The sequence below is a fragment of the Atta colombica genome, unplaced genomic scaffold (genome assembly GCF_001594045.1).
Source record: "Atta colombica isolate Treedump-2 unplaced genomic scaffold, Acol1.0 scaffold248, whole genome shotgun sequence".
NCBI lineage: Eukaryota > Metazoa > Arthropoda > Insecta > Hymenoptera > Formicidae > Atta > Atta colombica.
In genome coordinates this window covers 524,092-550,843 of record NW_017259346.1, presented here as the reverse complement: position 1 = coordinate 550,843, position 26,752 = coordinate 524,092, and the positions used below count along the sequence as shown (strand labels likewise).

Below are 26,752 nucleotides of genomic sequence, written 5' to 3'. Positions count from 1 at the left end.
TATATATGTATATTAGACTATTAAAATAATTATGAAGAAAATTTAATATCTATTGATAATCTGTATCTAACTAAACTTATGCATATTTATAAATACACTTATGAATATTTATAAATACATTTATATACTTGTATAGATATTTCAGTAAAATTGTTCTCCATGTACAAATTATTTTAAGACAAAAGGAAACAATACATACCTCACAATCCAGAAGATGATCATCTTCCGGCGTCGATGGTAATGGACACCCAACCCCATCCTCCTCTTCTGCCAGACAACTTGCGTCGTCATCCTCTAATAATTCTTTAACTTCGTATAAACCTGGTATTTCACTATTTAACAATACACGTTCGCTCCATGGAATACGATGTCGCATTCCTCCTAAATCTACCGATAAATTTTCTTCTTTTTCTTTATCTTCCAAAATGACATCTTCGTATTGCGACATGATTCAGAATAAATATGACTGACTGTGAATCTGCAAATTATTCGTTGTTTTGTAAGAAAAAAGGATAAGTTTTCAAAGATAAGAGTTTTGTTGCAATATTTTATATTCACACAATCTCAATATAAAATTGAAGCAAAAAATTATCTCATGTGCTTTCTATTTGATGAAACAAGAATTATCCTGCTTTATCATTCATTGAATGTTAAGAAAGATAGAACGATGTTTTTGACTTGTGTTATCTATTATCTAACGCATCCATAAGTAGGTGTTTTTTTTATACCACCCACACAATATACATTCTTTGGGCTTGAAATGAAATAGGCATATGTTTGATAATTGATAAAAGCGAAAAGGAAAGTTATAATGTAATCTAATGCAGTCCAGTGCAGCAATAAAGAACAAATCTATTATCTTTTATCACCTTAAAACGTGAATAATTTGATTTATATACGTACAACTTGTTTCTTTTAATGTAAATATATGCTTAAAAGAAAACAGCAAAGATATCATTCTGACGATATTAAATGGCATTTTTAAGATGATAAAAATATTGATAAGAATGAATTAATTAATTATAATATCCAAGATTAATTGTTAAAATGAATCTCATTTTCACAGCACTCCAGGTGGAAAATGAGTTGGAGACATCGATCCTTGCGTTTCGTTTGGTGAAAATTATGACACCCACCGTTAATTTAAATATGATTTTCACTGGAGGTTCCGTCCTGACTGATGTAAACATGTCTTATTACATAAGACATAATAAATACGGTGCGTCGTAGATCGCACAGACTGGACTTTAACCTCGTTGTAAGGTTATATTCTTTTTTTCTTTCCTTTCTTTACAGCCTGTTGCAATTTCTTGTTTCTTTTCTCTCTTTTTTGCCTAACGATCACGCATTTCAAGTCGCGCGGACAAACTCATCATCGCTTCACGAGAGAAACGAAAGCGTCGTGAAAGCGCGCAACAGGCATGAAATTTGGCACTCGGTGAACGATATGGGAACAATGGGATGTCATACGATGATGTGCGTGTTAAATACGATCGTTGGACTTCCAGAATTACATACCAGCCGCACGACGATACTTCCGCGGTATTCACATTTACGTGGACATGCTTCTGAAATTTTTTTAGGCTCTTTGTACTGGGATGCTACTTGGGAAGTTCACGTTCCCTCTGCACGTTTGCCTCAAGTAGTCATATGTATATCTAACAATAAAGCTCGTGTCGGACAGCCCGGGTCGGATTGAAGTGACAAATTGACGATTGACCAACACTGACGGACACTGATGGAAGATCTAGGATTAGAATTCGACCAATCAGATAACCTCAAGTTTTAATTTGTTTTGATGATTGAATTTGCATTCTGCAACTCACAAGCCTCGATAATCCAATACAGGCTTAATGGTATCCGCACGTGGCTATAAGTGACATCAAGCTACTTCCTGCTCCGAAAGAGAAAAAAAATATTGACAGGCTTGCTGGCTTGCTCTCTCCTTCTCTATGTTCCAAATTTACTGCCAACACTGAAAATGCGAGTTTAAGTGCACTATAGATTTTCAGTACATACGGTCAATTTTGGAATATAAAGCCTGTTCTTTTTGACTGAATTTTTGCACCAGTTCATTTTTCTTTCTTTCCCCTCTAGAAGGAAAGAAGAAGAAGAAAGATGAACCGGTGTAAAAGATAGTCAAAAAGAACTGGCCTTCTTTAATCCCTAGATTAACGAGATATAAATGAGAAAGAGGAATCGTACGAGAAACGAGGAATTATAATATTTTTTCGAGCCACAATATTTATGAAAGAAAAGGATAATCTTTAATTTTCAGAAGATAATGGCTAATATTCATAAGAGTCAATCCTAGTCAATAACAACAATAGCAATAATAATAACAATATAATAATAGTCAAATACAGCCAATTGTAGTCAATTATAGCTATTACAATCAATTGTTATGTTTTTAAGACCTTAATAAGTATAAAATGTTGCAAATCAATCGTAAAGCCATACCATATATTAATATCTTACTTAGACATTATTTAAGATACTGGTTAATATATAAAGATATTTTAATTATTGCAAATTCTTTATAAGAGATTTTAATTAGAATTAGGTTACTCACAATTCGCATTACTATATATATATCTAAAAGTTATGTATATATAAATTATATATTCCACACTGTACTATTCTAAAGGCTACTATTCATGAAGTTGTTTAATAATAATAAGGATTCGCCATGCTGATGTGCATACATTTGTTCCCTGACGTTATCAGGTTTATTTACTTGTGACCGGGAATTATGGTGTTCTGTTATAAATAAACACTGATATTTTAAATATTTCGATCACTGTCAAAAATATATAAGTATGGCGGAAAGCACCGTTAAACATTCTATTGACAACTTGTCGGAGTTGGAAGAAAAACAAAGAATAATCGATGGAAATCCTTTTTGTTACTTAAAAATTAATGATACGAGAGAACTGAAATTAGTTGAATCTAGAAGAAAATGTGATTTATGTCAAAAATCACGGAAATTTTTCTGTTATACCTGTTACCATCCTGTTCTTTCATGCAAATATTATCCTCGAGTGAAGGTATACTGATTGTCACATGAATAAAACTGAATTTTTATATAATTTAACGTTAATCCTTCTGTCATGAGTAGATGTTTTCGAATTTTAAACAGTTAAAATTTTTATATTTTTTGTTATAATGCCTTTTTGAACACCTTCTTGAACAATAATTTTACACAGACTATCTCATTTTCGTTTTTACATTTTTAACAAGAGCCCTGTGAAACACAGTAATGAAAAAGTGAAAAATTATGCATTGAGTCCAAGAAACTCAAGAAGAATTTAAATCATCATGACATTAGAACGAAGTAAAAAAGGTTCTAAAATGATTAATAAAAATTATTTCTATAATCAGTAATGATTTATTTTAATATCATTTTGATATTATCATGACTTGTTTTGCTTGAGAGAAGAATTAAAATATATTCTGTACCATTGTTACGGTTTAAAATTACTCTGCATTACTTTTTTCAGTTGCCAATTAAAATCGATATCATTAAGCATCCTCGCGAAATACCTGGCAAAAGCACAGCTATCCACGCTGCGATAATTGCATCGGCGGATGTAAAAATCTATACATATCCAGATTTTCCAGAAATACCAAATAAAGAGGAAGTAAGAAAAATAACAATAATCTATTTTCAAATCCTTCAATTCTTAATTGATTCTTAACTAGATGAATGCTACTTTCAGACTGTTTTAGTTTTTCCTGGCAAAGATAGTACAAAGAATATAAATGTTAAGGATCTTTTTATAAGAAAAGAAGGAAAAGGTGATACTTCAGAGGAAAGAACAGAGACTGATCTTTTATGGCCCATAAAAAGGGCTATTTTCATAGATAGTACATGGCATCAGACCAAATCAATATATAAAGACCAAAGATTGAGAGGTAAATAAGAAAAAAATTTGATTTTTATAATTATTATATGCAAATAAATTTTTTATATCGCTGTTAAAGAAATTATTGTTTTTATATAATTGACACAGAGCTACGTTGTGTGGTATTAAAATCAAGGATTTCTCAATTCTGGCGTCATCAAAAGGACAGTCCCAGATGGTATTTAGCAACAATTGAATCAATTCATCAATTTCTAGTGGAATTACACACATGTGCTATTGGAATGGATGAAGATTATGAAGAGACTATAAAAAAATATCTAGATGTAAATGATATTATAAAGAATACACATTATACGAATTATATACATCAATACTCTGGAATTAATAGCGAAGAACTAATGCAGAAATATAATGGGCAATATGATAATCTTTTATACTTTTTTAAATACATGTTTGAACACATTCATTCCATATACAATCGTAATCAATTAAAGGCTTATAAGAGGCCACTCACATAACTACATTTTCTTACTACATTAAGTTTGTTTTATATTTGATTAGATTGTTGATAAATTTTCGATCATGCTTACATTATGTTTCTGCAAATTGTGATATTTCTAAATTATGAGATATATATTCTTATAAAATTATATAGGAAAAATTATATGGGATATATTAGTCTTATAAAATTATATGAAAAATTGTTCAATACAATTTTACAACTTTAAAGTCAGTTCTATTTTAAAATTATTTTCATAGTTTGAGATTTATAACATGTGACATATTTCTCAAATTCGAAAATGTTTTGTTTTTGTACTTAAATATACTATAAAGATAATATTAAAAAAATAAAATAAAATAATTTTTTTAATGTATTATGGTTGTGCTAAGTACACTTTTATTCTTATGAAAAATGCTAAAAAGTTTTTTTATATTGTATTATATGTATCTGTATATATAGCACATAAACAAATCCACAATATTAATACATATGTACTTCATTGAAATTTTAATATCAAATGTGTATAATTCAGTATTATCTTGTTTTATATTAATATTACATACATTTAATCAATTTGATTTGTGATATAGTAATATCTGATTTTTTATTATTCTCTTTTATTGTTTGCAACGTAGTTGTATTTATAGAAGAACACAAATTAAGAATCAAATAAAAATTTTTATTAAGATTTTCACATAAAATTTTCATACAAAAGTTTTATTTTAAATATGAAATGTGAAAATCTTTCTCACGCCAGAAAGACCAAAAGATAACACAAAACTAGTATATAATGAACAATTTATAAAGTTAAACAGGAGAATATTGAAAGAAGATTTTTAATTTTTCAAATTTTTCAAATTTCCTCATATTTTATGTGTCATGGCCTTTAACTAGCAAGTAGATCACAGTCAAAAATTCTCAAGGTACAAGATTCATTTTGAAGAGGATCCTAAATATCTACATTTCAGTTGGACACATCCACATTAGCCGGTGTCTAGTAATTTTCTAGTGGAGCACTAATTAGAATATTTTAAAGCAGCCATTTAGTGATGTGTCCAATTGGGACTCTCACTATTTCGAAAACTGTGATTGGTTAATTTGCTGAGTCTTATGCCCCTATCAAACTAATGTCTGCTGCACATTGGACGCAATGAGCGACAAGTGATATCCAATGAAAGTTTTGCTTTTTCTTACACGGCGATGGAAAATAAAGCTCTCATTAGATATCACTCGTCGTGACATCTAAATGTGCATTAATGGATGCATATCTATCCTAATAAGAGTTGCCAGAATTGGCAGTTTATCTGCTAGCCCCGGTTTTCCTTAATTTTTTATCATAAATCGGAATCATAGAATTACTTTGATCCATTAAGACGATTCAGACATCATCACGTCATCAATTTTGTCAAAAATATTCGTCACGCTTTTTCTCATCGTTATATTACATTATACATGTCATCGCAAATATAAAAATCATTTTCTATCATTATATACCATTTCAATTCAATAATTCGCTATCAATTTCGATAATGATATTTTAATATTTCCGTAATAAAAGTAGAACTTCAAATTAATTACCATAAAATTAATTGTTGCTTCAAATTGCTAAAATTTGGAAAACTGTCGTTTATATTTACAGTTAAAAAGTGAAAAAAATTAAAAACAGGCATCGTACTCCCCAAAAAATCAATTAAGTCAGATAAATGGTGTTTCTTTAATTTTCCCAAAGAAAAAATCATTGACAAAAGTTATCTAATTTTCTTGAATTTTTTATTTATTTTACACATTTCATTCGTCGACGCGTCATCCACATACACTTTTTTTTCGACTTATACCACAATTTTTAAAGGCTAGCAAAAAACGACAAACGACGGGAAAATGACAAGAAATGAGGAGGATTACGAACGTATCGGCATGAGACGAACAAAGAAAAATATTGGAAGACAGAAAAAGAGAGAGAGAGAGAGAGAGAGAGAGAGAGAGAGAGAGAGAGAGAGAGAGAATCGATGACCGTTATGCACCGCACGATAGTTTACGGAACTGTCGTAAGCTGAAACCATAGCCGATACATATTCTCAATGAAGTACTTGCATAGCTACATACAGTCGGGACTGTAACAAGGTCATGATCAGTATCACTTTGCTCTTCGTCGAGTAACATCGTTCGGATGTTCCGTTTTTATTTATCGATTGATCAACAGTTCCCATATCCGCGATCCCATACCTGCTCGTATTTATTTCATTTTGATATTTCAAAACGACGGAAGAATTATTTTTATATATTTTTCACAACTCATCAAAAATTATTGCTAAATGTGTTTAAAGTGTACTAAATACATATTTGCTTTCATGTGTTAAATTTATAAACATATTGAAAACGCCTGCAACGGATTGACTTTGGTAAAATCTAAATAAGATTCGAAAGAAGGTAGGCGGATAATTTACAAATCTCTTTCTATTTCTCTCTCTCTTTTTTATAATAATGGAAGTCGATGATTGAAAAATGGGGATTATTTAATATATATATATATATATATATATATATCTGTGATGTACGTTAAAATCATCTATATATAAATAAATCTTCTTTAAAAAAAGAAAAGTAGTTCGTACTCTAATAAAATTCTAAAGTTTATAGCAATGGGAAGTTCAAAATGCGGATTTAAAATTATAATAACTTGCTATATTTCCATTGTTACGATTCCATTTTTTACAAGGATTATTAATAAATAGAGATGGTAAAAAAATTATTATTAGATTTATATTTATGTTATATTTATAGACGATATTCATAATCGACTTATTTTAAAATCGCCTTAGAGCCAGTTTTATTACCGATTAACTTAATCAATCGATTAAGTATCAATTATGAAATTTTATTTAAAAACAAATGTATAATAATTGGTTAGTTCTAAGAATAATTGACCGATCAAATTAATTGGAAATCGGTCCTTAAGTAATATTTTAAATGCTAATACAGCTTTGTGATTGATCACATCTTAAAATTGTATTTAAAATAGTTTTAAATATAAGAATCGATTATAAAAATATAAGTCATAAATTATTTTATACTTTTCATAAGTATATTAAACGTGTTGCTTTTCATATTAAAATATCTCGCTAAATTATGAAGAAATGTCATCACAGTAAACGAGAACCTAAGCAGTAAAATAGGAAGAACTTATTCTAGATAAATTATGCGTATTTCTTAGTCTATTCGATTCTCTCTTCTGATAGATTATAAAATCTGTTCGACCAAGTCCAATTTATGTTGAATCGAAAGAAAATAAGGACAATAAAATTGAAGTAATTTTACGATCGAAATTAGATAATGGAAAACACTTCGCTCTGTAAGTCATAATCGGATTTAGTCAAATAAATCTAGTAGAAGGTCGAATATTAATATTTTGGTAATATTTTGGTAATTTTGACCTAATTCTAACTAACCCTCTCTCCTTTTGGCAATTCAGTTCGTCGAGACATCTAGAGATGGCAACGCTACACATCCATATTAATTCTACCTAAGTGGGTAACATGCTTGATAAGAGGATCGATTCTATATTTTCAAACAAAATTATGAAAGTGAGCAAATTTACTAGGTGCTGACCAATGAAGTTATCAGTATTCTAATAAATTCGCCTTGTTTGAAAATACAGAATCGATCCCAGGATCCAAGCCATAGAAGTTCGAAATAAAATATTAACAGAATCCGTCTCCACATCTAAAATTGAATATCATGATATGATGATAGAAATATAAGTGCGAAAAACAATTTTCTGTACAGATTTATATTTTATTTCACTAAAATCAATGCGCTTTCAAAAATAAATAATTTAAATTATTAATTATGGGTTAATTATTTAACAATAATATATTTTATACTTAATACAATAAAAATATTTTTATCTTGCATCTACGTTAAAAGTAATGTGAAATAGATATTATTTTTCAATTTTTAATCATTCTGAGAGATACAGTATAATTTATTTTACAATGCATAATTTTGAAAAGCGTTTTAATATATTATGACGGATAGAACAGTTCTCATAATGATGGCTGACTTAACAGTTTCGTCTAAATTTCGACTTGTAAGTCGAATTTCCTTGTGAAGGCCAAATACCTAACTTTAAGGACAAATTTCCTTAATCAAGACATTTTTATTTCCAAATCGTTGACTTTGAGGGTATCTTATCGATCAATAAGGCATCTGATTAAGTCCAATTTCCCTATTTATAAGTTAAATTGACTTAGTTGAGATCACTCGATGAGACCATTTGGATTGGACATGTTCCCTCTCGGGTATTGCATCACCTCGAATATATTTTTTTTGAAAAGCGTTGCTGACTTCGACAGTTTGCATTACATTATCTGAAGTCCCTTCATTCGTCTCAGCGTGTGATCGTGCAGAAGCGTCGTCGAAGCAGCAGTGTTTTAGGGGGCACCTCGCCATTTTCATTTGAATTACATCTTTTTTTTAGAACTCTATTCGCCCGGTTCGAGATAGCCGGTGCCACCTTGAATTTATCTTGGTTCATATTTCGAAGATCATCAATAGCCAAGTCGAGTCAGTTCGGCTGCGAGGCCAATTAAAGGAGAAGAAGAAGAAGAAGAGATCGCTGGATCAATTGGTGTTCGTCTGCCGACGTGTCGGACGTGTTATTGCATCATCATTTTTGGAATATGTTTTAAACGCGCAATTGTTGTTGAGTTTATGTTACTCTTTTAGATTTTCGTATTCTTCATATTATTTTTTACTCACGCATAAACGACATTTTCGATTCTGGCCATATCAAGTTTGTATTAGAGTCGGGGCCATTCTCACACGAAAAAGAAGAAGAAATCGCTAGATTGATATATATCGAGAAATGCCTGTAACACCGTGAATGTAAATATTGATTGTGTTAATCTATCTCTAGTCTCCGTCACGGAATAAACTTGCTCAGTTTACAATGCACAATCAAAGCTGGTCACGCTTTTAAAAATTTTAGAAATGACAATACCCAGCACTGAGAGAAAAACACGTTCTGCTTGACAAGTGATTTCTCATTCTTTCGGCCAATATCGAACAAAAAATAGCTAATGTGACGAAAATCTTATAAAATTTGCGCAGCAAACAGAATTTGACACAATAACTACAATTGGCGACTTTCAATAAGATCCAAAAATTAACTTTTAGGGCAATTTTGCTGGGTATTTCGAGCTAATGTTGGAAAATTTTCCTTATAAATCATTTTCCATGATAATCTCAACTTTGTAATTAGCTTCCAGCACGACCGCGAGGTTTATTTCACGCCTTAAATATTCCCTTATTAGTCAAGTCATACACAAAGGATATGTGGCAAATATTAGGTAATTTTGATCAATTAAGTCATATCGCCTACGAGGTTGAAATTAAGTAATATAACCAGGTCATATTTCCTTCAAACGGGATCTAATTTTGACTTATAAGTTGAATCAATTTTGAAGGCACATGTTTGATAAAAAATTTGGTCATTTATAAACTAATGTATAAACTAATGTATAAAGTTACTGAACTTTAAAGACATTTCATAGATTTATATTTCGTAATTTTGTACCCTGTACACAAGACTTTAAACGATATTTGATTTTTAAGACATTTTAATGTCAATTGATAATTTTTCATTTAATTAGGGCGAACTGATTTTGATTTAGTCAAGATGCCTTGCTGCTTGGGAATGGATTAAAAATTAAATGAATTAAAAATTGCAATTTATTTTAATTTATCTGAGTTCGTGATTTAGAACCCGGAGCTGGATTGAAATAAATTGAAATATGTGTAAATTGATATCTGACGGCATTCGTTTCTGTTCATGAAATGGGGATAGAAAGTAAAACAACGACTTGAAAATAAATTTCCTGTAAATATTCTTTTGATTTTACCATAACATTTATAATTCCTTCTTTATAAGTGTAACAATATTTTTATTCATTTCGATCGAAACAGGAATATTCCTATTCAATACTGTACTTGGATATAAATTCAGGACTTATATACCTATTTCCGTTATAACTTCTTTTTTTGAAATAAAAGTGTGAATTTTTATAATTTTGAACTGAGATGTATTTATGGCTAACTTATTTACAACATAAGTATTTTTGAATTCAAATAAAATAAATACGAAAGAATAAAAATACGAAAGAGCTATCATGTTGAATTCAGATGTTCATGGATTCAAATGAATTTGAAAAATCAGAAGCGCAAATTCGGAAATGTCGAAATGAATTCATTTCTATTTCAATTTATTTTTGTTTACTGGGATTAAAATTTTTGAAACGTGTAAATATTTCAAGATATTGGAAATTTCTAGAACGTATACGTTCTCTGCTGTTTTTCAGGAAGTAGGCAATTGAACTAGTACAGCTTTCCTTTTCGAAGTGTTTAGCTTGTATTAATTCATTTGTTAATACAAGCAATGCTTCACATTTCTGTAATTTTCTTATTTTTACTTATAATTCGATCTCTGAATTCTCTCTCTCTCTCTCTCTATAATTTCATTAAACTTCTAGTATGTTGGCAAAAGAAAAATACGTATTAAAACAAAAGTTTATTATAAGAGTCACGTGTGTCGTAGCAATTTCCAGAAAAAAAAAACAGACTTTTAAAATAAATGTACATTTTATTTAGAAACTTTCCACATGATATAAAGGTTACATTAATTTGTTTAGTTAATATCGCTGTCATAATATGATCAAAAATCAATGGAAGAATGCATTATCATCACACTTTGTGCAAAACGTATCTTGTTGTGATTTCTTACACAACAATCTGTTATAACAAATAAAATTGTTTAAGTAGCGAGTTAAAGAACATTCATGAAATAATTATGAATAAATGCAGATGCGTATAAATTCACTTGAAATGATTTACAGATTTAAAATTTCATCAGTAATTGATATTCATTTTGCGCTATCAGATTGTTCAGACGTGACTTCCTCTTCAATTTTTAATGTAATATTGCCAATTTATTTTAACAATATATCACGTTGGTTTAATTCGATTAGATGTTTTCTCAAGATAAATTCTCAATTGTCTTAATCGAAAAAAAAGAAAATAAATAACACTATTATTTATCATTCATATTATACGAAAAACAAGTTTGAGAAAGTTGTAATGCTACTACGTGACAGTCGGAAATATTTTTGAAAGCATCTTCTTTAGAGAGAGAGAGAGAGAGAGAGAGAGAGAGAGAGAGAGAGAGAATACAAATTAAAGAGTCACATTTACGAATTAGTAAGTTTATTTTATAGTTACATCATTTTATCGTTATGATATTATTTAATTTATATTTATTACATTTTATAAAATAATAACAAATATTTTCCATCTTTCATTCTATTTTAAAAAATAATCTTTGAAATTGCTGTTAATTTTTTAATTCTACAGAAATTAGAGAAATTTTATTATTTATTGTGTGCATGTATATCTATTTTTTATTTAGTATATTTTATTTAGTATATTTTTTAGTATATTTTATTTAGTATAATTTGACATATGTAAGAAAAGATATACTAAATATATTTTTTTATATCTTCATTTTTATATAAAGATTATGCGTTTCACAGGTTTTCTCTGGATCCGCATATTTTTATTTTGCATATATGTATTCTTTTGATACATTTTTTGTAAAATTACATAATTCTTAACTTTAATTAAGTAAGCTTAGTTCTTCACTAAGAAGCACCGTGAGAAAACAAAATGGGCATCGAAAGCTTTCTGGCAGGAGGTTTGACTTCAGCATCAACTAGTGGACTTTCATTCTTCTTTCCGATTCTTGCTGCGACACTTGCCTATTTTCATTATGAAGTTCTGGATAATGAAGCATCACCAATCAACGTGCCGTCAGAGATGCTATTACCTTCGTATCACTTTATAGTAATAGGCGGTGGTAGTGCAGGTACGTGTATAAAACTCTTGTTATTTTGAAATACGAATGCAATATTTTATAAGAACGTAATACAAAGACAAATACACTTTTTTCCTTCTTTTTCTTTTTGCATCAGGAGCTGTAATTGCCAATCGTCTATCCGAAATTGAAGATTGGAACATATTGTTGCTAGAAGCAGGCGGTGACGAACCTGAGATCTCGGACGTACCTCTTTTCGCCGGATATCTTCAACTGAGTCAGCTGGATTGGCAATACAAGACTGAGCCACATGGTGATTCTTGCCTAGGTATTATGATTTTTCCGTTGTTCCTTCATCATCTTTTCTTTATGTTTAAAACATTTAAACAGTGTCTCGGTTTCTCTCTATCATATTTCTTTTTTACGTTATTAAATATTTGTAGCAATGGAGAATGGCCGTTGCAATTGGCCTCGAGGTAAGGTTCTGGGCGGAAGCAGCGTGCTTAATTATATGCTCTATTTAAGAGGCAACAAACGAGATTACGACATTTGGGAGCAGCAGGGTAATCCTGGCTGGGGTTCGCATGATGTCCTGCATTACTTCAAGAAATCCGAGGATAACCAGAATCCTTACTTGGTTCACACACCGTATCACGCGAGCGGCGGATATTTGACGGTGCAGGAGGCACCGTGGCACACACCCCTAGCGACGGCCTTCGTCGAGGCTGGTCAAGAAATGGGATACGAAAATCGCGATATTAATGGCGAATTTCAAACCGGCTTTATGATCGCTCAGGGCACTATTAGACGTGGCAGTCGTTGCTCCAGTGCAAAGGCTTTTCTTAGGCCAGTCAGACTCAGGAAGAATCTGCACATAGCAATGCACGCGCACGCTACTAAAGTGCTGGTGCATCCCAAAACAAAGTATACCTATGGAGTAGAATTCGTCAGGAACGACAAAGTTTTTCGTGTGCGCGCAAAGAAGGAAGTAATTGTATCTGGCGGGGCCATAAATTCGCCGCACCTACTTTTGCTATCAGGAATTGGGCCGAAGGAACATTTACGAGAGCTCGGTATTCCCGTGATTCAAGATAGCAAGGTTAGTGCTTTAATTTTTTCATGCAAAATTTTTCAATGTCTCTCTCTCTTGGGGTCTCCACATTTTTATCGTTTAAAATTATATATATCATATTAGATTAGATAATCGGTTATAAATCAGTCGAATTTTTGAGCAACCTTTTATTTAATTCATACGATTTATTTCCGATTTATTTATGTCTTTAGGTAGGCAGCAATTTGCAGGATCATGTTGGCTTGGGTGGACTTACATTCATGGTTAATCAAGAGATTTCTATGGTGGAAAAACGGCTTCATAACATCCAGACGTTGATGGAATACGCTGTACTGGGCAGTGGACCTTTGACGGTGCTTGGAGGTGTTGAGGGCGTCGCCTTTGTTAACACCAAATATGCAAACGCTTCGCTGGACTTTCCCGACATCGAGCTGCATTTTATTTCTGGCTCGACGAATTCGGATGGCGGCAAGCAATTGAGGAAAGTTCATGGACTAACGAAGAAGTTCTATGATGCCGTTTTCGGACCGATCAACAACAAGGATGCATGGAGTGTGCTTCCAATGTTGCTACGACCAAAAAGTCGCGGTGTAATCAAGTTGCGCAGTAAAAATCCATTCGATTATCCTCTCATTTATCCGAATTACTTCAAGGAAGCGGAGGACATCGCCACATTAGTAGAGGGAGTGAAGATTAGTGTGGCCCTGAGCAGGACCAATGCCTTTAAGCGATTTGGAAGCGAGCTCAACTCACGACAGTTTCCAGGATGCGAACATATACTTATGTATACTGATTCTTACTGGGAATGTATGATCAGGTACTATAGTTACACCGTCTACCATCCCGTTGGCACGTGTAAAATGGGTCCTTACTGGGATCCCGAGGCTGTCGTCGATCCGCAGCTTAGAGTCTATGGTGTAACTGGATTGCGCGTGATTGATGCTTCAATCATGCCAAACCTCGTAAGTGGAAATACGAACGCGCCAGTAATTATGATAGCCGAGAAAGGCGCAGAAATGATTAAGGAATATTGGTTGAAATTTCCGAGGAACACAGATAGCTAGTGAATAATAAGATGAACCTGTATGCTTATCTTCATGACGACGAGTAACGAAATATGTGATAATACGAGAACACTAGTGTTGTCGATACAAAGACTTAAAAAAAGAACTGAAAATTCTGAACTTTACAATTTTGTTATATTTTTTATAAGCATATTAGTATTATAAGAATATTCGAATCTGCGTATGAGTCATTGTATATTTACGTGTGTCTAACATATATGTATAATGTGCTAAAACTAGAAAGGGGGGGACAACCTCCAATGATCTTGACCTTAACATTGTCAAGATCATGATTTTGAATGACCTTTAGAAGGTTTTTGCTCCTTATTCGTTAAAAATTTATTAACAAGTTTTATAAATATATAATAGAATATAATCTATGGCCAGAAGGTATGTATTTTGTAAGTAGTATAAATACATATTTAATCCATGACATATTGTAAAATATAAGCATGGATGCATGCAGTAGATTTTGTGCCCTCTTTCTTACGGGACTTCACTACTAAAAAACTAGACACATAGATTTGGGCTGTGATTGACCCTTGTTTCGCATAGAAAGTTGTAAATTCACGTGGAACCGGTGGAACTGGAATGAAGAGATAAAGATCGAACTTGATGGCAAATAGAAAAAGTGGCCCTGATTTGTACTCCCTAATTGGAAGGGAATAGTTTCTCATGGATAAATAACATTTTGTAAGACAATATATTAATATTAATTCGCTAATATACTCAGTAAATGGATTGAAATGAATTAAAAAATTGTTTCAATTCAATATTCATTTTAATTAATTTATCCGAGTTCATGCTTTAGAGCCCAGAACTGAATTAAAATGAATTAATACGTGAGAGCATAAATCAAATAAACTTATTCATAAACATTTATAATTCTTTCTTTAAATAGAACAATATTTTTTTTAATAGAACAATATTTTTATATGCATCAAAAAAGAAATATTCTTAATCAATAATGAACTCTGATAAATTCAGGACTTACAAATAATTCTGTCATAATTTTTTTTATTTAAACAAAAGTGCGTATTTTCATAATTTTGAACTGTGATGTATTCACAGCTTACAAATTAGCTATGTTGAAATTTTTTTAAATTGAAGTTCCCAACAAATGAGAATGGATTGAAATTTAGTGAAATGGATTCAGATCTTCAGGAATATTGATTCACGAATATTAAAATAAATGCTTTTCAATCCTGAATGCATTTTTATTCATTTATAAGAATTGCATGGAGCATCTTCATATCTTTCAAAATATATTAACAATTAACTAAAAATATATTAACTTTTTCTGTGCACACAAACACAATTATGAATATTGTTCGATCAAAATTTTGAATAAGAAATGCAGTTTTTTAGTCCAATTGTATCCAATTGAATCTAATTGAATCCAATTAAATCAAAAAAAGTATTCGCTATTTAAAATACGAATAGAAAAAAATTTCAATCCATTCTCGTTTGCTAGATACTATTCGCTACAATAATTAAAGTTAATCCATATTGATAGAAATGGTCATAAAGTTGCATTTAGATTACAGCATCAAGAATCCAGTATCAGAAACACCAACTATTCAACTAATCAGCGAAGCGATAAATAATATTATACAGTAGCGTAAATAATATTATCCGATTTGGACAACTCCACCGAGTTGTGTTAGGTTAGATTAGGTTAGGTTAGGTTAAGTCCTAGATTACTGCCGCCATTTTGTTCACAAGAATACTCACTGGCTGCGTTCAGTTCAGTAAAACGTTTATTTTGCAACTTTTGGAAGTTTTTTTTGCGCTGATTGGATTATACTTTTAAATCTAGAAGAATGAAGAATCTCAGCAGACAATGGGCAAGTTCAAGATAGCAAAGTGGCTAGACATGCTTACCGAGCAATTGTATATCATTGGTTGGAGGATATATGAGTAATAATTATATAAATTTATTATATAATTATGTTTATTTGCTCGACGACCGAGCTAATCGCTTTGTCAACTTGAATGCGAAATATCATTCATAAAACGGTTGCATAACAGTTGAGTCTGCTGAACGCGACTAGTGGCTTATTCCATTAGATCTAAAAATATAGACTAAACAGATATAAGAGCTCACTGAGCGCTCAGTGAGCGGTCGTGTTTTTAGATACATCTAATTTTTGTATATGCCATAAGCTTAAATACAAGCACGTTCAGCGGACTACAGTTGAGTAAGCGCTGCTATTGATGTATTTCTTCCAGATCTAAAATGCTGATTGGATGATCTAAAAGAATACACCAATAACAGCGAGCGCTCACTCAACTATATAATATCTATTTCCACTAATATAAATTAACTTTAATCTCGGTTCAACTTAAGATCATCGGAATCAGATTACGCATTGAAGAATGAGATTGAAAATTAAAAGATTGAAGTTTGACCAATCAGAACAAAAGGAGCCAAAATTTCTTTGTCCTTATTGATGAAATTTCAATTTTTAATCTTTAATCTCAATCTTCAATGTACAATCTGATTCCGGCCTTACTCTTCGTCTTTTTCTAATTTTTAGAATTAGAAAAAGACGAAGAGTAAAGTTGAACCGAGATTAAAGTTAATCTACTATAGGTGGAAACGGGCATAGGTCCGCTGAACGTTACCAAACGTGTGAAAAAAATGGCATCGTGATTTAAACAGCCAATCAAACGATTTCTTCACCTGTTGCCTCTCTGACCTGATCAGACTTCTATATATTACAGAGCGAAAATGAAATAGCTCATATCTTTCTCACACACAATTTTGTAAAAAGTGCCGGATGTTCTCATAGCCAAACTCTGATTGGATCTTTACTGAATTGGAGCGAAACTATCGAGAAACCAGAGGTCTGTTTTCTGTGGCTGAACTAGTGTACACTTTTGGAATTTAAAGTGAGATAGATATATGTTTGATATTTGTTTAAAGCGAGAAAGAGAATTCTAGAACAGTCTAGTGCAGGAACAGAAAACAGACCAAGACTATATTCCAAAACGTCTTTTCCGAGGAAAATTTTATTTTATATGCTATAGTATACACCACGTATTATATATTTCGAGTAAAATTTTCCTTGAAGAGGAAATTTTGGAACGTAGCCCGAAAGAATGTATTCCGATATACACTGCCAATGGTGAAACTATACAGTATACGTTACGTGCGCTATAGATTTTCAGCATTGGCAGTAAATATTGGAAAGTATCCTTGGTGCGTTCTATCTTTAGATCTGTTTTTTATTATTGCACTCTGAACCGGTGCAATAAGTTAAAGTGAAACAAACGTATATTTGTTTCACTTCAACTTACACTCAATGATTTTACCGCATATCCCTCAAGTTGTCACACAACGGCCAATCAAACCGAATTACATTTAGGCTACGTTTCAAAATTTCCTCTCTGAGGAAAATTTTACTCGAAATATATAGTACACGTAATGTATACTATAGCATATAGAATAAAATCTTCTTCGGAGAGGACGTTTTGGACCTTAGGTCCTAAATTTGGTCTTCCTGCGTACCCCTCAAGTTGTCTCATCTCTCTTTTTCTACCATGAACAGACTTCTGATTTAAAATGGAAGACACTAACTGACCAACAACATATGTTGTGTGCCAATATATGTGTATTAGGTATGATGATGTGTGCTCAGGATTATTCTATGAGATCATTTAAATACCGATGTGTTACAACATTCACTGTTCAGTGCAGATAGAAACGTCACGAAGGTTTTGAGTATTCTCTTATTCAGTTATTCGTATGTGAAAAAAGAAAATCTTTAAGATTTTCTTCGCAAGATTTGTAGGTACGCAAGAAAAACTGGATACTTTACGAAGTACGTTTTTTTTATGAGGTATGTTGGTATGTGTTGAAAGGAAGAGGGGGGGGAGAGGGAGAGAGAGAGAAAGAGAGAGAGAGAAGCATATCTGTATCTTCATTAATATTGAACGAAAATTAAGATACACTAATAAACAGCAATAAAAGATTGTTTTGTTCACGGGCTAATTTTTCGCAAGATAAGAAAGAATATCGAAAAATGAGATTTTTAATATAATTAAATCATTCAATTTACCCTTTCAATTCTAATAATGATAAAACTTATATTTATTTGAATTTTCCGAATAAATTTATGAGGTTCAGGACCTTATTGTGTAACTCTTATCGACTATAACAATATCATTACATTGCTTTTGCACAGTTTTTTATATCAAATACAAAATCTGTGCAATTAATGTAAGAGTATTGTTGTAATATTGTTGTAGTCGTTAACAGTTACAGAATAAGATTATTTTAATTTCTATATATTCCTATTATAGTCCTATTGTCTCTATATGTAAATTCATTGAGCTAGAGGAATTACATAAAATTGTACATACAACATGCCAAAAATGCCAATTCGAAAAGTTAAGAGAGTTGGGGTATTGGCTAATAAAAGATCACAATTCTTAAAGACACATTATAAGGAATTACGATCCTATAGACCATGTAAGAAAATTTGCATTTTATATAACAATTCATTTCTTATTCTCTCTAACATATAGCAGTTGTTTTGCTAAAATTATTTTTTCTTTTAGTATATGAAAAATTGAAGCATAATAATAATCACTTAGCAAAAGCGCTGTCTAAAGAAAAACAGAACAATCAAGAGTTGTTCACACAGAATGTAGAGCTAGTAGGAGAGATTCAACAGTTAAATCTAATATGTAACACACGAAATGTAAGTATCATTATATAACTATCTCTTTCTGTTATCTTTTGTATGTATATTTTGTATGTATATTGTTTACACACACACACACACACACACACACACACACACACACACACACACACGTGTATATATGTATATACACACGAAGTTCGAAAAATTTTCAGTCTGACACAGAAATGCTGCCACAAATATTAAATTGTTCTAAGTTTAAACAGTTTAATCCTTCATAGAGATACTACTTACAGATATTTTAGACAGATGTGTTCATTAATTTTTTTATTTTCATAAAACAATCAATTTTTGGTTCTATCATAATGCTCCTGCTCACATTTCTTCAATTGCAGTCGCAAAATTCCATGAATTAGTTTCGCAAGCATTGTATTTCATCAAATTTCGTATAATGTGATGAAATACGATATTTGCAGAATCGATTCCAAATGATCTAACCAATGGCTCTAGAATTGTTCAGGGTCATGACTTTGATAACATTTATTCAGATCAAGATTATTACAATTTTTACAATAAAAGTTTATATATGTGTCGCAGTTAAAGTGTTAACTCAGTAAATGTATATACTTACTGCAGTCTGCTTTAATTGTATTATACATAAATGTGTACATTGATACTAATAAATATATACATTTACTAAAACTTTACTAACACTTTTACTGTGACATATACATGTAATAAAGTTGTAATACACATATTAGTAAATACTATAGTTTTTAATTTAATCGATTATCTATTATCTATTTCAGACTGTAATTTCGAATGTACTGAATAACGCAAAAGAAATATTAAAAATGTTAGTCACAATGACTGGTTATATGACAAATACTATCTCTATGTGTCAAGAGCTTGTTGCTTCCAATACTGCTGTGAGGTTGTCTACTTCAACTGGAAGTGAGGAATATGATACTGTTAAATTTTAAGAATTTCTTAGTTTAATTTCTTTATGTATATACATTATTTGCATTATAAGCATTTTATAATATCTAGTCTTCATATAAGAATATATATTTCAGGTAAAGAACCATCTGCTAGATTATCAACAAAATCGCCAGCAAAAGGAGTGGTAAAACCTATGGTGGGTGGGCATACGATTACTAAGCCTACGATAAATTTAAGTCGGATTAATATGCAAAATATTAATGTATCAAGACTGTCTGCTATACCAGAAGCAAACACACCCACTAGAAGTTCGGAGAATAGATCTCCGACTTCATCAACCTTTATGTCTCTTAGATATGTACGTATACATTTATTTTATATGTCTCATATAATTCTCAGATGTTGATTAGAGACGTGATGACTTCTTGTGCATATATCTTCCGATATATGGGGCTTACAAATTTTTAACATTGTGTTTGAACGGCCTTAGAAGAGGTTGTTATGGCAAAAATACTCTCGGTGGTTTGTCATTGCCTTCCGAGAGGTGACGATCAAATAAAATCTGATATGTTCTGGGTGGATTTGAACCCGGATCTTTAGCACAGAGAGCAACCACACAACTCTCTACACCACGATCGCCACGATCACATATACACTCCAGGTCCTACATTACAAAGGTTTGGAAACACTTTTTTAAAATTGACATATTTTTGGGATTACTTATTAAAATATTCATGTATACATAACAATATCTATATCTAATAACTTATTTGCTGAAAAATTACTGTTAAAGGAACAATTTTCTTTTAACAATATAGATATTATATTTCAATAAGTAATTCTAATAATGTCAGTTTTTGAAAAGTATTTTCAAATATTTAGCCTGGATATGAAACTTACTTCTAAAATTATATAAATTAAAAAGGTAAATGTTAAGAAGTGTAGTGCTTTTCCCTAAAACCACGTTCTTTTTTTTGTTCTTTTTTTTCTTTCGTAATGAACAAAACTAGTTATAAAAAGATATGTATTTTAAGAGGAGGTTTGTAGATTTTGTAGAAAAAAATTTGCAAAATGAATAAGACAGTTTTATTTTTGAACGTGTGGCAAATAGTATGTTCCTAGATAGAGAGGGGAGGTGAGGTGGATTTTGTTTCGCGTTGGAAAATGTATGCGTAAAGGCAGTACGTGCTACCTTCCTGCTTCCACGCATATATTTTATAATGCGGAATAAGAACTATTCATTTATTCTTATCATGGCCAAGATTTAAAAATTCGTATCATTGCCAAGACTTAAAAATTCGTATATTGAAATAGTCGTATATTGAAAGCTGTTGACAGATTACGTCAACTGTTTATAAAATATCTGCGACTTTTTGTGATTTTCCGATCTTGTTTACATTCTTCAAGAGATTATTACAGCATATTATATAAACACATATTATATAAACTTACTACTCGTAATATACTTGTAAAGCTCATTCCTATCAACACAAATTAACTTTAATCTCGATTCAACTTACTCTTTGTCTTTTTCTAAAGATTAGGAAAAAACGAAGAATAAGTTAAACTGAGATTAAAGTCAATCTACATTGATGGAAATGCATTATATAAGTATTATACCAATGTCATCCTCTACATATTATGGAACTTTAATTTACTATGACTCCTAAACCAATGCTGTCCTCCATTTAATTTTTTGCAGGAAATCACTCAGGATACTCTCCCTTATCTAAATTCAACTCGAGGTATAAAGTATACATTTATCAAATAAAAAATATCAATCTTATTCGTTTTTGAGATAGAATTTTTTCAAAAACCACAAGTCCCCTCTTAAAACGTTGTATACATGTTTTTTTATAATTAATTTTGTTCACTGTCGAAAAAAAACCGTGGTTTTTGGGGAGCACTTCTGAACATTTACCATTAAAAAAAAAATAATAAAACTTTTTCTAAACAATTGTTTCAGGAAAATGGTCATACATGCAGATTACCAGAAAGATTAACAATTTCTTCACCCAGAGTTAATGGTAAGGAATTACGAATAGTAATTTAATTAATTAAAGGTCGATAGGAAAAATTATGGAAGACTTCTGTCGGAGACGAATTAAATGTTGAAATTAGTGACAAAATATCGCAATGTAATTGCGACATTTGTAATTAAGAAAATTGCCTGTAGATTTCTTTAGGGCGTTTTTTTTTTTGGAAAAAGCTAAATAAAAAATTCAGTTTGATATTTTATTTGATTTGCACTCTAAAGCAGATTTTATTTATTGCAATGTTAAGAATCAACTTATAAAAACCAGCTCAAAAAACCTGATCTTGGTGTTGCAAGCTCAAACTAATAAAATCATTGATATATAATAAATAGATCTTTTTAAATTCTATAACTTTTGTCTGAAACATTTTTCTCGAAAATGTTTTATTTTTGAAATATTCAACTTTTGATCTATCCTGTATATTTTTAATTGTATTCTGATCATAATGTTTAATATTTAATTAATTATTTTAATATTGTTAATTGTTTTGTACTGAAGATGATCAAAAAAAGATTAAAATTCCTTGTTATTTAAATAACATACATAATTCATGATTAATTTGTGTTGGTTCGTATATAATTGGCACTATTCTTTGTTCACAATTAATTTTTAATTGAGTTTAACTTTCTCTATATTTTGCTAATATTTAAATATACTTGCAATGACAGATGAACAAAGATTAAGAAGAAGAAGAACTCATCCAAAAAGATTGTCAATATCTTTTTCACGATCGGGAAATAGATGGTCCAATGAAAGTCCAACAACTGCGGGACATATTAACGTAAGTGGTATTATAATAATTAAACAATAAAACCTAAGGATATTTTTAAATTATTGTGGTACTCTCACATTGTTTATAGTATTATAAGAATTGCTTCATTCATGTGATGTAAAAAATAGTATGCCTAATATTATACAATATTTTTTAGAGATTGCTACATTTACTTTTTTTATTTCTCTGTAGGTAATTGACAACCGAATTGACATTGAAAATCAAGAGAATCATGACACGTCTGACGATCATCTGACAGATAGAATAAACGCAATATCAGAATCACAGGTGCCTATTAACTCGAACGAGAAAAATGAAACACACGTAGACACATCGAAGTCAGATCCTGATATACAAATAAATAATAAAATCTCTAAAGATTTTAGTAAGAATTCGAGTGTAACGGAAAGTTCTAAACTGCAAAATAATACTAGAACTTGGGAGGAAGAGGATCCATTGGAAGGTCCAAGTTGGATGTTCAACAATACCATACCACCACGAGATAATGAGCCGGAACTCGAGAATGATGACGTCTCTGATGTTAATAATAATACGTCACAAGTAATAGTGTATGATGATTCTAGTGCTACAGAAAGCAACATAGGAGATATATCGAATTTAAATGAATCTATGAATGATATGCAAACTCCAGAGAGATATCACCTTGCCGATCGTTCCGAGTGTGACTCTTATATGCATGATACGAACGATAGTATTTGCGAGATACTTCCGACAGCGGCCATATCCAATGATAAAAAAAATTTAGATAACATAGAAGACATAGAAGGTAATGCAAATGATACAATGAAATTTACGAGCTTCGTAACGCTGAGACGAGGGCATTCTGAAGCACCGGAAGAGACAGAAGACTTTACCTTAATGTTACGTCCACCAAGACAAAATATGCAATTCGATATTAACGAACTGCGACTGCCTGTTATGGAGGAATCCATGATAAATAATTCCGATGTTAATAACGAAATTGATACTAAAGTAACCGCCACGATACCAAGAGTTACGAATATTCCGATCGCATCTGTATCGAATCAAAGTTTAGATAAATCTGATTATAACCATATCACGATAAAAGTGCCAATAATTCTAGTTGGCGATCATCAGAGAACGTCGACATCACAAAAAACAAAGCATTCCAGTAATAAGAAATCGAGGACACCGAATATGAAAGATAGAACGACTCACGCTGAAAATTCTCCGACAATTAAAAATAAGGCGAAACTGAAAAATAAATCTAAAAGTAATCGTGATCCTAGCACAGCAAAAGTCGTTTTAGAGAAGCTAAATGAATCTCATGTTAAATCGAACATGATTCAGAATATTAATAATGTCATGTATGTATAATTATAATTATAAATTGTTATAAGCCATTGGATTGCTTTTATATTCTGAATTTGCAGGAGAAATACCATGTCTAATGAAGATGATCAACAAGATTTGGAAAGTAGCAGCTATCCTTCTAATCGCCCTAAACGAAGAAAGGCGCCGACAAATTTGAAAGAACCTAAATTGAATAAGTAAGTAAAAATTCTCTATTTGAACTGGAGAATATATCTAGAATTTTTTATTTAAAACTATCATCGTTTCGACTATCATCATATACGACATGAAATTGTATTTCTTTGCAGGAAACTAAGACGAGGTTAATAAGAAAGAGACTGATATGCATTATCAAGATTTAATGAAGAAAATGATTACTCGCATTATCGATGTCGATAATATATTACTGAAAGTTATTTCTTTTTTGTTTGACAATTGAGTTGTGAGAATAATGTAAATGGATTACATATAAATTATCTGAAAAAAAAATAGTTGTTAAATTTTAAAATCGATGGTGTTTGTTAGTTGAAATTGTGAGAATTATATGATTGATTGGATGTCCTAATAATCTCGTGGAAACATTATATTGCCAATGTATTACTTTTTCTTTTGATACGTCGCACTATAATTTTGTACTATTATGAGTATGGATATACAAAACATGCTCATAATCTTCCTTCTACAGTATTATTGGTACAATATCATATTTTTTTGTATACTGCCAGATTTATTTTAGTAAATATGACTGAGGTGTGTAGATGGCGAGTAAATTATTTTTTTCCAGTCTTTGTTTACATCATTAATTTACAATTATAATAATCTTTCTTATAATAGGCATGTTTATTATATAATATCTATTATTTTTTATTACCAACTATTTATAATTAGACGTGTGTAAGGTTTATATACGAAGGCATAACAGAGAGAATGTCCACGTAGGGGCTTGTATGGCTCAGTGGTACAGTATTGCCTAGTAAGGGAAACTGAAAGATCAGCTAAGCCTCGAATCCCTATAATGAGTGTGTCATGACATTGTCGGCTTACACATACATGCATAACATTATTAACATTTTGAATATCACTGATCGATGACATCCGGCTTCGAGGCCTAGTCTCCGAGTTTCATCTACTAGACAGCCACTGAGCCACACTTCAAAATGACTTTTGCTCGGATTTCGATTGTTTTCAGTCTCGTTTCTCGTCTTAATTTTAATCGAAGAATTTTCAGTGTGACTTGTTCAGTCTTTCATATTCGTTGTTTTTTATTTCTTACTATTATTGGAATGCTTTGCCTAGTGCGATATTAATTTTTCCTTGTGAGTTCTATTTTTTTATTATATGAAATATCAGAAAATCACATTTTCAAACATATTTCGAATATTTTTCTTCTAACACGCCGAGGCGTTTTTAGTTAGAGTTTCTCATTCTCTACTCTTTTAAATTACAAATTTTTTTGTTATCTAATTTTCTTATCTCCCTGAAGAGAATGTTTTCTGAAGAATATTCTTGCAACGAAGAGACTCAGAGTCTTAGCACAAAATTAAGCGCGAGGTGAACTGTTTCGCCATGCTCTCCCGCGAAATGATTGATCGCCGTCGGAAACGGCCGGCAGCTTTCGTGCGCAAATAAAAAGGCTTGGCCTCCGTGTACTCGAGTTAGTGTTATGTGTATATGTATAAATGGATTTAACCTTCCGCGCGCTTCCACGCTAGAACACGGGCGCGCGGGGGCGGAAATTAATTATGTTTGTTTAATTTTGAGATGAAAAAAGCAGCTGGCACTGCCTCACCCATGCGTTCGTGTGGCTTTAATCCGGGAAAAACGAGAAGAACGAAGATAGAGAGGGAAAGAAACAGTCGTTGCTGAAATTATTTTACATGAAGACTCTAAAAGGTATTGTGAAACTTGATTAAATTTTAAGCAGTAGTTTAACAAATGTATTTCGATTTTCACGTAGGAGTCTGATAAAAAAGATAACTACAATATGTTTAATCATCAGTATATATAACAACAGTAAAATACACATGTAAAATACACATTGATGGATCCAGGAATTTGTCAAGAAGGAATACGCCGTAAGTGAATTTTTTTTTAAATCAAATATGAAAAGATAGAGTATTAAATTATTATTTTAAAAAAATTATTATTTTAAAAAAGTAAAACTTACTGAATTTTTGTTCAAGTTATCCTATAGATCTTAAACAAAGTAACTTTTTTATTCAAAATATTTTTTTAATTAATAATTCTATTTAAAAAATAACAATATGCACACACTTAAACCACAACTATATACATATCACACTGTTATATGTATATAAATTATATTATTATAATGTTATACATGACAACATATAAAGTTTATAATAGTTTTAATTTTCGAATAATTCCGCATTTTTGTAAGGTCCTCCGGAATTGCTCGCTTTGAGTTTTTAAACTTAGTTTTAGAATTGTTACTTTGGACAATTCGAATCTTTAAATTTAAAAGTTTAATGCCTTTGAAACTTTGAAAAATATGTTTGTGTAAATAGAAAAAAGATTAAATACGTAGCTGCCTCGCGACGCTGTTTCGATTAGTTAAGCCGCTCATTAAAAAGAGGAAGTAACACGATATATCGCGGAAGAATATTAGCGACACGATCATTAGGTG

The 26,752-nt window shown here is 31.1% G+C and overlaps 3 protein-coding genes across 5 annotated transcripts in view; 2 read left to right on the top strand and 1 right to left on the bottom strand.

The window, feature by feature from the left end:
- LOC108688894 (adiponectin receptor protein) overlaps nucleotides 1–1,942 on the bottom strand; it is a 3,735-nt gene extending 1,793 nt beyond the window's left edge. Inside the window, exons 1-3 of one of the 3 annotated variants that reach the window (XM_018195432.1) lie at nucleotides 1,827–1,942; nucleotides 1,137–1,747; nucleotides 200–478 (exon numbers count right to left, since the gene is read on the bottom strand). In XM_018195432.1, the coding sequence (XP_018050921.1) occupies nucleotides 200–448 (249 nt within the window). In that variant the 5' untranslated portion in view covers nucleotides 449–478; nucleotides 1,137–1,747; nucleotides 1,827–1,942. The remainder of the gene's footprint in view (nucleotides 1–199; nucleotides 479–1,136; nucleotides 1,748–1,826) is intronic. The other 2 variants (XM_018195431.1, XM_018195433.1) reach the window with 2 other exon arrangements.
- An 877-nt stretch (nucleotides 1,943–2,819) lies between these two features.
- LOC108688906 (DTW domain-containing protein 1) lies at nucleotides 2,820–4,384 on the top strand. Its single transcript, XM_018195447.1, has 4 exons — nucleotides 2,820–3,047; nucleotides 3,501–3,641; nucleotides 3,720–3,915; nucleotides 4,014–4,384. The coding sequence occupies exons 1-4, from the start codon at nucleotides 2,820–2,822 to the stop codon at nucleotides 4,382–4,384; spliced, it is 936 nt and encodes a 311-aa protein (XP_018050936.1).
- Nucleotides 4,385–12,084: 7,700 nt separating this feature from the next.
- LOC108688883 lies at nucleotides 12,085–24,487 on the top strand. Its single transcript, XM_018195412.1, has 13 exons — nucleotides 12,085–12,283; nucleotides 12,390–12,560; nucleotides 12,676–13,331; nucleotides 13,517–14,367; nucleotides 18,727–18,845; nucleotides 18,935–19,077; nucleotides 19,830–19,974; nucleotides 20,097–20,320; nucleotides 21,929–21,989; nucleotides 22,667–22,779; nucleotides 22,963–24,119; nucleotides 24,186–24,302; nucleotides 24,414–24,487. Exons 1-13 carry the CDS (start codon nucleotides 12,085–12,087, stop codon nucleotides 24,430–24,432), a joined length of 3,975 nt encoding a protein of 1,324 aa, XP_018050901.1. The 3' UTR covers nucleotides 24,433–24,487.
- Nucleotides 24,488–26,752: the final 2,265 nt, after the last annotated feature.

Coding starts and splice junctions, on each gene's coding strand:
- LOC108688906 (XM_018195447.1), top strand. CDS start 2,820: ATGGCGGAAAGCACCGTTAAACATTCTATTGACAACTTGTCGGAGTTG. Junction 3,048..3,500: donor AATATTATCCTCGAGTGAAG/GTATACTGATTG, acceptor TACTTTTTTCAG/TTGCCAATTAAAATCGATAT. Junction 3,916..4,013: donor TAAAGACCAAAGATTGAGAG/GTAAATAAGAAA, acceptor TAATTGACACAG/AGCTACGTTGTGTGGTATTA.
- LOC108688883 (XM_018195412.1), top strand. CDS start 12,085: ATGGGCATCGAAAGCTTTCTGGCAGGAGGTTTGACTTCAGCATCAACT. Junction 19,078..19,829: donor TAATATGTAACACACGAAAT/GTAAGTATCATT, acceptor TATCTATTTCAG/ACTGTAATTTCGAATGTACT. Junction 19,975..20,096: donor GTTGTCTACTTCAACTGGAA/GTGAGGAATATG, acceptor TATATATTTCAG/GTAAAGAACCATCTGCTAGA.